Raw genomic sequence first — 15341 nt, forward strand, 5'->3', positions numbered from 1 at the left:
ATAATCTGCCTTGTTACATAATAAACCCTTGTTGCAACATGCCACTGAGTATGGTACTGCTACTAAGCCACTGTTAAAACACTGTTATTTACGGAAAGCTGAAACATTTTGTAAAATCTAAAGGAAATAATTAGATAATTTAAAGAAAAATATTAAAACCTATATTGAAAGTGAGAAAATTTAAGAATAGATGCTGGTAATCTACTTCCAATGGCATAACACTAAAAAAAAAATGGTGGAGCATATCACAGCTAATAAAGCAACGGGTAGTTAACATGATTGGGTATTTTTAAAAAGCCTGACAGAGAGTCTTTCAGAAATTAGGATGGGGAGGAGTTCACCACAAATTTTAGAATTTAGGAAAAGAGTGTTTATTTAAACAGGAAGGGTAACTCATGATATTAAGAGTTTCTTTTGCAAACGTGTCCAGCTGGCTCGTAAATCACTTTACGCTTTGCCTAGGCGTAAAGTCCAGTTCACCATTAACTTTTTATAGTTATTTGAACAAGGAAGCATTAACTTAACATATTTGTCCAACCATGGGAGAAGTCAGGGCTCCCAGAGAAACAAGCACAAGCACAGAAGCAACATGCAAACTCAGCACAGAAAGGCCCTGGATTTGCACCCAGAACCCACTCACTGTGAGGAGACAGAGTGCCAATGACTGAGCCCCTCTACTATCTCGATAATAAAATATCAATTCAAAGAATCTTATAATACCTATAGCCACAAGTTAGTGGGAAAAAATTCCACTGTTACAGCTTTACAAAAAGGAAAAAAAAATGCTGCTGGCATCGAATTCAGATATTATTAAAAAGAAAAAGAAAAAGTCTTTGTTGTCTTTGATCTTAGGAAACCAATTAGGTTTATATTTACAATTTATTTGATTTTCCAACTTTATTGGAAGGAGATTTGTAAAAGTAAATAAAGTGTGTTGACTTGAGTTTGTTTGTCATGGAGTAGTTTGTCTGTCAATCTGCTGGTTGTGTCCCAGGTTTCCGCTGTTTATCCACCCATTCTCACATCTATCTTTATCCCCAGTCTGTAACCAGAGGCTCGAGCTCTGAAAAGGTGCATGTGAGATGCCTGTGATACACTACAGTGACAGTAGTTGAGCAATGGGCCTGTCTTGTTCTGGTGCCCCTGCTGAAGCACAGTTCCCCTTTGTTCTGTGATGTATTGATCCATTCAGACCTCCTCCCGAATGTACTCCACTGGTGTTCACTCTGCTCAAACCAGCTTGTGCCATGGATCTTCCTCTAATGCTCACTCTCACTCAGCAGCAAGAAACAGAGTCTGCGCAAAACCCAAAGACTAAGCTCTCCACCACAGTTCTTACTCTAGTAATAATGTTAACAACAATTAAAAACGTGCTGTTTTTTAAAGCTACCCAGCCCTTACACTTTGTTGTCCATCTTATCATCTGCATCTTTAGAAGACTACATCATTTTTATTCTCTCCACATCAACGTGTCTTAAGATGCAGAGGCATTGTTTGGAAAAAAGTTCATTTGAAAATCTTACAGTCTCACTTTATATTCTCTCATAAAGTGAATGCATTTAGGGCCGTTAGTGCTACTTGCCAGGTTACTCATGGTATAATTAACATGCCATTACACTTGCACCCATAGTAACTCAGAAGTGTTACACAGAGGCAAATCTTTCATTTATTAGGAATAAAACAAAACAGATAATAATGATGAAAAGCCAACTGCAGTAACTTTTTACATTTTTGTGGCCTTGCAGTTGTCCGAATCAACGTGTGTTAGAATCAGCGAGAGGGTTATGTGTTTGAATCTGTTCCATTAGAGCTGCCTCCACACAGCCTAAAAGCTGTGCAGGATGAAAGGGAGGATTTATCTGCACAACCTCATCACATGATGTGACCCAGGGCCTGAAGCAGAAAGGTCTCTCTCTCAGGTGCCATGGAAACCAGCCCACCTCTGGCTGCTTGTCCTGCTTCGTCCTCCATTCGCCCTCTGTGCTTCTCCTGTGGAGGTTTCTGAGGCCTGTTGAATGTCTGAGTTTTTTAAAAGGCTATTCCAAATCTGTAAGAATTTTAACACATGCTTTTATGAATCTCTAAATTTCAAATTTCGCAAAATTTCTAATTAAAAAAGAACAATCGGATACTAATGCTCTAAATTGTCATCAAGTTCATCCTGTTTCCTTTAATTATCCTTGTGATAATGAATTATGTGTAGAATGGAACTGGCCACCAGTGGCAACATGTAAACATTGTCATTTCACTGTATGTCAGAAAGATTACTGCTAGAACTACCCAACCAAATTTCATGAAACATGGTGGAGAGGTGAAATATTGACAAAAGAAGAACCCGTTAAATTTTGATGTGGCTTCAAATCACTTTCTCTAAAAACAAGGAAAGAAGACGCTCACTCCGAAGTGGACTTCTAGTTTAGGAAGCTAAGCCTGTGTGTGTATACAAGGTGCTATGACTCACCCTGCATGTCAGAATAAAATCTAAGCCATTGATAAGGAACTCTCTGTAGACCTTTCTGTAGAAGGAGTGGTGAGGCATAGATCGGGGCTTTGAGCACGGTGGCCTCGGTACTTATGAAATGCAAGAAGTTAGAACCATCAGGGCTCTTTCTAGAGACAGTTGTCTGAACCACCAAGTAGGCAGGTCCTTAATCGTGGAGGTCACCAAGAACTTAAAGGTCACTCACTGCTTAAAAAGTCAGTTATGGTAAATGGCCTGTATTTATATAGCGCTTTTACTAGTCCCTAAGGACCCCAAAGCACTTTACATATCCAGTCATCCACCCATTCACACACTGGTGATGGCAAGCTACATTGTAGCCACAGCCACCCTGGGGCGCACTGACAGAGGCGAGGCTGCCGGACACTGGCGCCACCGGGCCCTCTGACCACCACCAGTAGGCAACGGGTGAAGTGTCTTGCCCAAGGACACAACGACCGAGACTGTCCAAGCCGGGGTTCGAACCGGCAACCTTCCGATTACAAGGCGAACTCCTAACTCTTGAGCCACAATCGCCCAGTTATGATAGGACCTGCTGGAAAGATGTGCATCTCTGCAGCACTTCCTCATCCAGGTAGTGCAAACAGACAAAAGCAAATCTAAGTAAAATACAAATGACAACCTGTTGGGAATTTCTAATTGTATTATGGGAATGCCAAGAGCTTTAGAACAATGATTTTGAGGTGGGCTTGAACTAAAACTTTTGTTAACAAATAACACCAGACACCACCTAATGCCATGTTGCCTCTAGATTGAAGTATGCTGGTGGTAGCATAATGCTATGAAGGTACTGGTCAGTGGTGGTGGTAGGGAAACTGGTCATACTGAGTGCATGAGACTAATAACTGGAAAAGCCAGACAAAGAAAGAAGAAAGTCTGCTCAGCAGCGCAGACAGTGTGAGATTGCGCAGATGGTCCACATTTGAGTGTAATCATGACCAAGACAGCTTGGAAATGTCTTTGGGTCAATTTTCCTGCTGTTCTTGAGTGGCCCAACTATAATCCAGAGTTAAACCTCACAGAACATCTGAAGATAGTATTTCTAACCAAAAATACTGTCGCAAAAGCTGCTGTAATTGCTCCCAGAGGGGCTTGAAATGACTGAATTGATATGTTTGTATATGAATAATTTCAGTTTTTGATTTCTAGTTGATTTACAGAAATGGCGCAACCCATATGGAAAAGAAATAGTAAAAACATATATGATTTACTCATGAAAGTGGCCACTTTCTCATTACTTTCATATTTTTTTTTAGTAAGTATACAAAACATACAAGTTTCATTGTATAATTTTTCAAGGGATCTTATATCTGTTTTCACTCTTGTATGCTTTTCATACAAGTTTCATACAAGACAGATAAAAACTTTATAAGATTTATATATATCTTTTCCATATGGGAAGACCCACTATCTCTTTTTGATTTACTGAATTTAGATTAACAGGCAGTCTATTCATTATTATATAAACTGTGCAAAATCCAAAGGCTGAGGATACTTTATGAACCAACTATTGGACTGAGGTTCCACGGTCAAGACATTTTATGTCCGGTTTTGTCCTTTGCTGGTGCTCCTGAGGATCTGCAGAGCAGAGGTGTCAGAGCTGAAGCTGCTGTCATGTCCTACACCTGAGCGTTACATTTGCCACCACTGTTAGAGTCTGCCTTTGTTACTTTTAATAGCTGTGATGGCTTCACAGAATCCCACTAGGGTCGATGGCACTCTGGTATGGAAAAATTCATTCATTCGGCTCAGCACTCCATAATACACTGCTTACATCTCTGCTGAAAATTAAGCATTTTACAGGACATCTATTAGCATTTCCTGTTTCATCACTAGTGTGTAGCTGATCGTGTGTCAGCTTGGCAATAAATGGAAGAAGATCACTGCCAGCTCTGTGATTTGTTTGCTTTGCCATGTAGCCTGAAAGTATCAGCATATATTTAGATTTCTAAATGCCCTGCTAACATAACTTAGCAGATGTTGGGGAGTCATATGGATGTTGGTGTAACAGAGACCCCCTCAGGTATTCTCATTATTCTACTACTGAGCAGATGGCAAGGAAACTTACCACACGTACTATTATCCATCATACATATTCTGCTCCCAATTTACATAGCTGGTGCTTCAAGGGAGCTCCTACAGGGAGAGCTCCTAGCTCCAGGATTGCACTGCAGCTCCACCTGAGGCTTTGGAAGAGAGTCTGAGATGTCACTGCCACTACACCTCAAGCTCAAATATGCTAATGGTTGTACAAAGGAATTCCAATGGGTGCATTCCACTTTGTATATTTTGATTTGAGAGGGAGAAAAATTTGCAGCCTGATGATTTTTAAATAGTTTCATATCATTCAGGAAGTGTTTTACGATGAAACAGCCTTAATAAGATGAATAAAATAGACAATTTTATTACATCCATCACTTATCAGGCTTTCAAATTTCCAGCATGATGCATTTACATGTGGTGGCATTTCAAAAATAAATTAACATTAAAATGCCCCGAAGACCTATTTTCTCATTCAGCTTCTTTCTATTATCCATGGTCTCCTACACAAGTCCACAGCTGTCTGCCAGAGCTAAAACTGTGTTGTTCAGTTAAATGGGTGTGTTCTGAATAGGCACTTTGAATCAAGCTGTCCTATCAATTGTGACTGTCTGAGTTTAAGTATTATCTGATTATCTATAGTTTGTGTGTGAGTGCGTTTTAATTCCAGTCCTGATTTGTGGATATTTTGTAGTGAATATTTAAAAGGAGCCAAATTTAGTTTTTGATTACTAGTAGCACTATGGGGCCAGTGTATTTTTACATAAATTCCAGTTTTGTTTGGTCTCATGCACACACACACACAGCTGTACAAGCTGTGCATGTATGCGCAGCAAACGCCAGGGCTGAAAATTGAAACCAACATGTGATGCCACAAACTGCTGTTCCTCAAATAGCCACTTACGGCTGGCTCCAAAAAATAAATATATAATAAACAAGTCAGTAATATGCATCCTTATTTCAAAATGCTTAGATATAGAGTGTAAATAAATATGTGTATAACTGACTACACAATGTACACTTTTTTTTGGTTTTTTTGGCACACATCATGACTTTTGGAGAGACATTGTTTTTTAGGTTTTTATTTGTTAGAACTATAATTCCATTATATGAAGTAGAGGCAGCAGATAAATCCAAAACTGGCCAGGTCGAATCAAACAGTATAGATGTATACACAGCACTACGAACCTGAGGAATATTATATAAATTCCACTGGAGGGTGTACTGTCCTTTTACGTTATGAATTATTATGGTTGTGGCTACTTTGACTGAAAGTTAAGAATACACACATGGCTGCAGTCGGCACAGCAAAGATAGTGGAAGACATATATATAACTTTCAGGAGAAAATCCTTTTTTAAAAATAGATTTTGGGGAAAAGTAAAAAAATAAAAATAGCTTTTCTCATTCAAATATGTTCATTTCTGGCTCCGAAAAACTGAGATGACCAGCCAAAATGCAAAAACCACCTCTTCATAACTAATGGCTGATGGCAGCTATTCATGTTTATTTATACTATACATATAAAGCTGTCAAAGGGCTGAAAAAGACCGCTGAAGACCAAAGATAGACATACGAACACCACATGCTTTCCTAAATGGTCAGTAAGGGTGTTTTTGCAAATATTTTATGAAGAAAAATCTAGAATGAATTTGAATGAACTCAATGCGATTTGGTGATTGACACTGAATGCAATTTTTTTATTTTTAAATTTTGAGAAAACACTACTTTTAACATACTGATGATAATGCAATGTATTCATGCAGGCTTCAGGGTTTTGTTTTATTATATGAAATGTGTTGGTCGGTCCACTAATGCACTGGCTCAAGTGCACATTGTTTGCAAAGATTTGCAGAAATGTTTCATGCTGAATTGAATTCAGAGTGGAGATGAGTTTGCAGGTAGCTGTCTTTTAACTCTGCTTGTAATAAAACACCAAGACACTCTTATGTATTAAAATACGCTCCATTTTATGTGTGTCACACATGTATACATCCAGGCCAGTGATTTGCACAGCACTGTCCTTACTTTAGTTCCACTCTGGAGCTCTTTTTGCCCCTCCTCTTCTGCCTCCTTCTTCTCTCTTCCCGCTGAAAGACTCTCAGTGGTGGAGGGAAGCAGCAGCAGTGAGGCAGCACTGGGCCTGAAGGGCACTTTTCAGCCTGGCCAGACACACTCAGGCCTTGCTGCTTGGCTGCGCAACATGGGTCACCGCCTTACATTAGGAGGACCCTGCCAAAGTCAGCCAAGCGGAGCCCTGCAACATACCTGAAAATGAATGAACAAAGTCGCTGTGCCTACTGCAACAAAACAAGCATGTCTGACTGGGAAGTCAGTTTCTGATATCAAAATGAAATATTAATGACATCAGAAAGGTGTTTTTCATAATGCGTCTCATCAGTAGATGGATTTTTCTAGTCGTAAATCTTTATGCACATTATCTATCTAATATTTATAACAAATGAGAAGGCTGGCCAATAGTTTTGATTGGTGCCCCTTATCTTGGCACAGCATGGAGATGAAATGGTCTCCACGGGGCCAGCTGGGGCTGTTGTTGAGGTCAGAAGGAGAGGCTAAAGCAGACCTCTTATTATTTATTTGGAGTTCAGGCTCTATCCATCACTGCGGGTCCTCAGAGTCTCCCTAGTTGTAAGGCAGGAACCACATCTTCCAGCTTCTCCACTGAATCCCACTCTTACAGTCCAATGATAGACGTTTCACGAGAGGCACCTCAAGGTGGGGCTAAATGGTCTTACAGTATATTCCCAATCATGTCGCGTAGGCGGAGTCTGACTCTCATGCTCTTTGCTATGTTGCTGCCTGCCCAGCTTCTACTATAGCTTACATGACAAAAGCAAGGGGATGGAGTGAGTGAAATAAACCTACACTTCGTGTTTCTCACAGCCACTTTTTGGGGGGTAATTTAGCAGGGAGAGGGGGGTTTGGATCTCTGCGCGACATTACAAGAAAACGCGCATGTTTAGTAGTAGAAAGCAGCTGCCTGTCTCTTTTACGCATATCCTACTCCAGTGAAGGCAGCAGCAGTTCAGATCAGATTTCACATTCAACCCCGACCAGCTGAGAGAGGGAGAGAGAGACAGCCAGAGAGCAGGAGTGCTCGTTTCTCCGCTTTCGTCTCCGAAATCCCCTTTTTTCCTGAGCGCCACTGACCGTTCCAGCGAGGAAAAACCCGGGTGTGCGGCGCAGTTATCGGGATTTTTTTTATTTTTATTTTTTACCTCCCTCCCTCCTTTTTTTCTTTTATGTATTTTTGCAGGATTTCAGCAGCGAGAGTACCACAGAGAATTAGATAAGAGGGGAGAAGAAGAAGAAGAAGAAGAAGAGATGGACGAGCAGCCGAGGTTGATGCACTCTCACACGGGGGTAGGCATGGCAGGGCACCCCGGCCTGCCGCAGCATATGCAAGAAGGCACCGGAGGAACGGACGGTGACGGAAGAAAGCAGGACATTGGAGACATTTTACAGCAAATTATGACCATCACGGATCAAAGTCTGGATGAAGCCCAAGCCAGGTAAAGGACACACGCTGGTTCGCTGTCAAGAGACGGCGGCGGCAAAGTAGATAAAAAAAAACTAAAATTAAAAGATGGTGAAATTAAAAATAAAGAAACAAATTCTAAATATATGCGCGGACATTTTCAAATTTCCTGAGCGCTACGGCGAAGAGGAAAGTAGAAACGTAAAGGCGGTGCGTTTCTGTGCAAAAGCCGACACAACCGATTTTGCTCCAATTAAAATAACTCGACAGCCGCGCTTCAGCAGAAAATTAAAGTGTGTGAATATGGCGTTTATTGCCAACGTGTCGCCCACTGAGGGTATTTTTGAAACACTTTTACTTTAGCGCAGTCAAGCTGCTTTTATTAGTGCACTCAGATAAAGCTCATCATTTATTTCTAAATATGAAATGGAGTAAGCGAGTAACAGCCCGCGCTGTCTCTGGAGTGTTGTGCAGTTCACAGCAAATGCAGAGCAACTTTCTTACTTGTGATACATAATTCAGGATTTCACCCATCTTGTGTGTTCCGCCTTAAATTCAGCGAAGATGAAGTTATGCATTAAAAAAAATCTTTGTTTTTGTTTTGTTTGTTTTTTAAATTGATGAACTATAATGATATAATTTTATTTTCTTAGTGTAAATATTGGAGCGTACATAAAGGTAACTATCAAAGGGTTTATAGCACATGTGTACACATACAGCTGTTAATAATTTACTTTTTTCCCCTGTGATTGCTCTGCAGCGTTTAACTGCTAAATTAGTTAAATCGGTAGTTTCTAATCAGTAATTTAACACAGGATAAAATCTATGCTTTTCCTTGCTGTGGTTTGCTCATAAAGCCACTTTTCTGTTTCAGGAAACACGCTCTGAACTGTCACAGAATGAAGCCAGCTCTTTTCAATGTCTTGTGTGAAATCAAAGAAAAAACAGGTATGTTCATACTAATTTCGCAGGAGTGTGTACCACTGCTCTGTCGCTGCCTCCAAATATCCTCACGCAGGTGAAGGGAATTCAAAAGTGCACACACTGTATTATTAAGTAGCTGAAAAACCCACAGAGGCACAGTACCTGCTCTCCTTATCACCAGAGTCTAATTTGCTATTGAGGCTCAAATTCACGTTGGAAGGCTCGATTCAGTCACAACACAATTCACCATATAAATTTCAGTGACATGTAAGACATGTGTTTCCTCATGTAGCGCCAAAGTCTGCGTGTTTTAGCGGTTTCACAATAGGAACTGTGGACAATTACCTCCAACAGTCCTTATCAATTATTGTGTCAAAATATGAATGAGGTTCTTTTTTGATGCTATTGTGGAATAATAGAGAGTATTGAGCAAAAATTGTCACAAGCACGTTGATGTCTCCCCTTGTGAGTTAACTGTCAAGTCTGCTGAATACGTCTCTTTCTATTATGTATTGTGTCTCTCTATTAAAGCAGTTGTGAGAGAGCATGTCAGCAGAATAATTGCTAGGAGAGAAATAACGTAACATAGGAGGCGTAAGTCATGTTTCCAAATCATTCTCCCTGTGACATTTTTGAAATTGGCACAGAGAGAATTCAGTGCACTTCAGCTTGATAGCGTGCACCTCGTCTTTTATTTCCTTGTCTTTACACCGATGTGCTTTAGGACTCTTGCAAACTTACATTGTTGAGATACCGAGTTGCCAAAACCATGGCAGCAAGAGTCAGGGTTTCTGTGTTTTCCACTCATTAGTACATGACATCAAATGGAAGGGGGGGGAGGGGGGGGGGGGGGGGGGGGAGAAGATATTGTTTCATTGTCTCCAAAGTTGCACTTGCTTATACTTGACCTTTGTGGTAGCGGTGATTGGTGCTGTTTGTGTTGTTTCTCGTGTGTGTGATCCCACCCTCGCTTGGTGCTTTCATGGATGTTTTCATTGAGGCTTTCATTGAAGATCACCTCGCTGCTCACCCCCCCCCCCCACAAGCGTGGCAGTTTATCTTGAATCGGCCACTGCCTCAGGAGAGAGCAGGGGGGCCTTTTGAAGCCTGCTGGCTCACTCTCAGTTTTGTTGTCTTGGTAGGTTTTATCGAAGGGGAGTGACACAGTTATGCATAGTGTTTTACTCCCTGGCGCTTCTCGGAGTTCATCTAAAGTTCGGCTCTTCTGAGAGTACAAAGTAACTTGGACCCCTTCCTGCCTGCACTCCCTTTTGTTTTCGCTTTCAGCTGGTAACCTATAAATACAAGGTGCAGCATAAGGAGCTGTGTGCTGGAGATCTGGTGCCTGTCGTGTTATTGTAGTTTTTTTTTTCATTTTATCCAGTCAGCTTTGTTCTAGTTTAGAAAGAAACATTTATGCAGTTTCTACTAATTCGGATACACTTTAAATGCCACAGTAGAAATAAAGCTCAGAGATTACTACAGCAAAGAGTAACTGTGCATTTCTCCTTTCTCACACCTCAGCTGTGCAGTCAAGTTTAGTGTAAATAAAGTATGGAGTGTGAAAAACACTTCCTTCCATGTAACACATCAAGTCACTGACAGATTAGGCGCCATTATACAAAGGTTGTGCCCGCTCTTTTGACTTAATCCTTTCAATAATATTTGCCTTTCTTGATGAGACCAGCAGTGTGCATTTGTACACGATGAGCGATATTATGAATGAATATTTCTTGGGTCAGTTTTTGAATTTCAGCTGTAAAAGGCTTCTCTGCTGTGTTGTGAAAAAGTCGTAGCTTGTTGCTCCATCTAGTGGTTTTCCCTTCTTTTGAAATCTAATTAAAGTAGTGGAATTACTGAGTGTTTAATATCTTTTCTATTGTAATGTAATTGAAGTTAAGAATTTTTTTTAATGTACATTTACACAAATCTGAGGCTATACTGGCAAAACAAAGTAGCTGAATTGGCTTTTATGTTCAAAGGTGCTTCAATGTTTACTGTAAAGTGTAAATTTGGTTCTTTTTACTACATTTTTTTGGCACACCTTTTTGCTTAGATGTTCTTCACATTTCAATATTGAAATTACTACTAAATCAGTATGAACCACTTTTAAATATTTCAGCGCGCAGCTTTAGCAACTGCTCGGAGCTGCAAGTGTGCGGCTGTAACTTTGTCCTCAGTAACCATCAGAGTGCAGAGACAGTGTGTATCCACAGAGCTGCTGTTTGCTTGTGTATATTTTCCATCCCTGGAGCCGCTGACAGCACCTGCAGGACACAATGCCAGTGCTGATCTAGGGCCTGAACTTGTGACCTGCTCTGTGTATTTTTACTGGGAAGAAGTGAGCGATGGCCAACAGAAATATTGTGCAGTATAAACAAGCACAATAGAACACCGACACCAGGGAGGAAAAAGAGGAGGAAGGAACACTTTATTTAAACCAGTGTTTTTAGTTGCTTTTTTTCTTCCTTTTTTGACAGGCAGCGGCTCTGACTTTACCCAGATTCATTCCGGGCATATTTGGGCTGTCTATTTTACTTCAAAGGAATGCTGTTTTCCTGATGCTGTGTGTGTGTGCGCGCGCGCGTGTGCAGCATCATACATTAATAAGAGGAGACAAAGCATAAAATATATAGAGCATATTAATTATATGACTGTATTTATCTCAAATGTGGAGCAAAGGTAAAAGCAGCACAGCTTCTCTGTGTTAGTGCTCATCGTAGCTGTGCCGCTGAGCTCTTGTAGTTTCACATAGATACTTTCCAAAAATATGTCGTAACAGTTGGACTCCACTGCCATTGGACGATATAATCTTTACCTCTCACTAACCGATTTCTTTAAATTCGCAGGGTGTCAAAGGTGAATATATCAAGTGAGCTATTTATTTGTCTATTAATGTATCTTTATCACAGGTATTTGTAAGGTGCCCTGTTTTTTTTCTTGGGCTTCTCCTTTACTTTTTTATGATTGATGAAAATGCCTCTTTAGATAAGCAAAGGCTTGACAAACTGATTTGGAAAATGAGCCGCCTTGACCTCTGTAAACACTTCATCAACATCGTAAATCTCTGGCAGTGTCAAACAAAACCACTCCTTGACTGAGCTGCTCAGTAAATGCGCTGCGCTGACTCGCTGTTTAATTTTTTTCCTCTCAACCTCAACAAAAGGCCAGCTTTCTCGTGGCCCGTGTTTGTGTAGTGTAAGGTTTCAAGCCTAGGGGATCCTCCATTTATAAAAATGACTAGCCGAGTGATGTAATGTTATTTTTTGAAGGGTGAAAATAGGGTGTTTTATAGAGGGCAGCCGAGCAGTGTTTGACAGGATGAAATGAGCCAGAGGTCTGATTATGGAAGGTGCGTGGAAGCCTACACTACATTGACTTGTCAGACCATTCAGATGCTTGGCATCTGCCTATTTGTATTAGAGGCTGAACTCGGCTCAGCTCTGCACGTCACTGGCGAAACGCTTTGAAGCAGCCTTCGAGGTGATCGGGTATGATGTAACCTTTAAAACGTGATACAGCTGGTGCAGTGCTGAAACCGCTGGTCAATACTTAAAAATTGGTAAGATGACAGAAAATCTATCACCGCTGGCATTGATATGTGATCAATCACCTTTAAAGCAACAATACAAGTATGTCCGACGTGAGGATCCATTTATAAAAGGAATATCTTTTGCTTTTTTGCCACTAAATGGCTTTTGTTATTGACTGTTTTTATTAATGAATTGGTTAGCTTTGTGACTTATTAGAAATCAGTGACTTAATGCAGTTTCATGGGATCAGTCAAAAAGTATTCAATTTACTGTAATTTAAGAACAAGAAAAGGAGTAAATTCTCCCATGCGAGCAAACAGAGTTGTCGATTTATTGGTTTTTTATACTCAAACAATTACTTTAAACAGGTCTCGACACATTTCGATCAGCCGATTAATCAAATAATTGACGAGTCTTTGCAGTTTGCCGCAAAAGAGAGATCTGAAAAAAATCTTGGAAAATTGTGATCACCTTTCAGTCCACTAAATGAAGCAATTGACAGATCAATCACAATTAAATTGTTTATGAACTGTTTTCTTGAATATGTACCTGACTGATAAACTGACGGTTTGGTCTATTACATGTTAGAAGGTTGTTAAAAAAAGGAGTTAGCTGAAGGCTCTGTTTTCAGGTTACCAAACTGATACACATGGACTTGATATATGAAATAGCCACATTACAGCAGCAATTAAGCGTTTGTAGGGCTTGTTGGGAGTCACTGCAAGTGCAAAGCAGCAGGTAGTAACAGTACACATTACCTTCCGCGTACTGTATTACATGTCGAGGTGGATGTCACGGGGCCGTGCCTCCCCTCTCGTGATCGTCTCCCGGTGGATGCAGATACGTGCAGCCTTTGTCTCCCTCTTATCCTTCCTCCCCCGTGCTGATACAGCAGCATCCAGCAGGAGAGAAATGCCAAGCTCGCCGCCACAGCTGTTTCCCCAATCGCTCTGCTTAATCATCCACTGAGAGAGAGGAAGAGCTGAAGTCTAATTCTGCTCTGAGGATGTCGACGACTGGGGAAAATGTGTTTTGATTAACCAACATAAGGCAGACTTTTTTTTTCGGTGCTGCATTTGATGCAGAATCGTAATCACAGAATCATCAGCGAGTGACAGCATTGTAAATGGCGAGCTAATACCATTACAGTATAGAACAATGTGGTTACATTATACATTATGCAAATTGTCAGTCGCCTAATTGATACATGTTAATCATATTAAGGAGCTTAATTATAGGAATCTTAGTGTGCTGCGATTTGGTAATTAACACTGACATCACACGTACAAGGAAAGTGATCTATTTTTTTCCAGGACACATTTCTCTTCTCATCCTTGTGAAAAGGAAGCAGCAGCTCTACATCGTTTTTATATTTTTGAATTTCCTGAACTGATGAATGATTTTCTTCCTCTCTGCTGAAGGCTACTGGAATGCAGTTTGTAGAAAAAATTACATTTAGCTCCCAGCAGCTCTGCCAGTGTGGAGATTACAGACTGAAGGCGAGATCCAAGCAGACTTGTAAAAGAGCGCGGGCCTCAATCTTTTACCTGAATGTCGACTCCTGCGCCTAAATATCACTGTTCTGCCATTTACCTCGATCAAGGCTCTCTTTGCAATCTCAGTCCCTGCAGGTTTGCTCTGCCTTTTTTTATACTGGCCTCCTTAATATGTTACGAATTTAATCAAGTCTACAAATTTGTTATGCACGTTAAATTGAACATGCAATGGCACATTCGAATGTGGTTGCCATACCAACCCCCCAGGAGTTCATTTTCCATAATGTAGTGTTTGGAATCTCATTTCCTCCACTCTCCCCTGCTGCTACTTGCAGACGCCACCTCCAGGCTTCCACTGTATGTTCGCCACGAAGGAGGCTCGACTGCCACAGCTTTCAAACACTGGAGGGAGGGAGAAAAGAAGGAGAGAGGGAGAGAGAGGCCTCTCTCCACGTAGTGGAAATGACACAAATTAATATACACTACTTAAACCAGACCAAGATTAATGGTTCCCTTTCGCTGCAGCTTAGTCCCACTGTCAGTTGCCGGGTGCTCGTTGGACAAAATCAACACTAATCAACATTTATTCCACTTTTGCCCTGGGCTCTCAGGAGTCTGGCAGGACTGCCTGCCCCCCCTCCCTTACCTCCTCTCTTCCCTCCCAGCAATCCACCCCTCCCTCCGTCCGTCTCGCTACGCTTTTCACCTCTCATCCAGCTCCTCCATACATCACCCTCCTCACACCGCTCGGCTCCTCAGAGAAGAGTGCGCCCCCTCCTATCAGGCCACATTAGAGTCATGATAGATTTTCTCTTTTCATTTGCATCTGATATTTAACACAGCAAAGCAGTTGCTCTGTCACTTTACAGTACAAGCGTATGAGCGCGTGCACGCGGGCTCTTGTACGCGTGTGTCTTTTTGAAGCAGTTGGTAATCTTATCTGCACTCAGTCACCACTGCATTATGGGAAACAGGATATTCATTCACTGCTCAGTCAGGAGTGTGTATGTGTGCACGTTTCAAGTTGTGTATTTATACAGCACTTCATTTGCTGGAAAGTAGTATTTTAGATTTCCCACCACCAGTAAACTGAACTCCGAGGTGTCACGTGTGCATTTTCCGAGTATCCATTCAGCTTATCGTGCGCGTCGTAAATTTCCCTTTGATTTCAGTGACTGGCACTCGGATCTGCTGACTCTTCTTTCAGCTCCACCATCAGCCTCGCACAGCAACAATAAGTGTCCCGTGAAGGCTCATAATTGGCCGAGCTAATGCAGGTCACAATTCCACTGATGCTGCACGACTCTTTGTCATTCCACCAGCTATGATAAAAAAAACGCTCACAGGGGC

The 15341-nt window shown here is 41.2% G+C and overlaps 1 protein-coding gene across 3 annotated transcripts in view; it reads left to right on the plus strand.

Annotated features, from left to right (window-relative positions):
• Nucleotides 1-7367: 7367 nt before the first annotated feature.
• LOC101471971 (pre-B-cell leukemia transcription factor 1) overlaps nt 7368-15341 on the plus strand; it is a 63577-nt gene continuing 55603 nt past the window's right edge. For 2 of the 3 annotated variants that reach the window (XM_004552916.4, XM_004552915.4), the window contains exons 1-2: nt 7368-8072; nt 8913-8986. In XM_004552916.4, the coding sequence (XP_004552973.1) occupies nt 7885-8072; nt 8913-8986 (262 nt within the window). In that variant the 5' untranslated portion in view covers nt 7368-7884. The remainder of the gene's footprint in view (nt 8073-8912; nt 8987-15341) is intronic. The other variant, XM_004552914.3, reaches the window with a different exon arrangement.

Source organism: Maylandia zebra, linkage group LG23 (genome assembly GCF_041146795.1).
Source record: "Maylandia zebra isolate NMK-2024a linkage group LG23, Mzebra_GT3a, whole genome shotgun sequence".
NCBI lineage: Eukaryota > Metazoa > Chordata > Actinopteri > Cichliformes > Cichlidae > Maylandia > Maylandia zebra.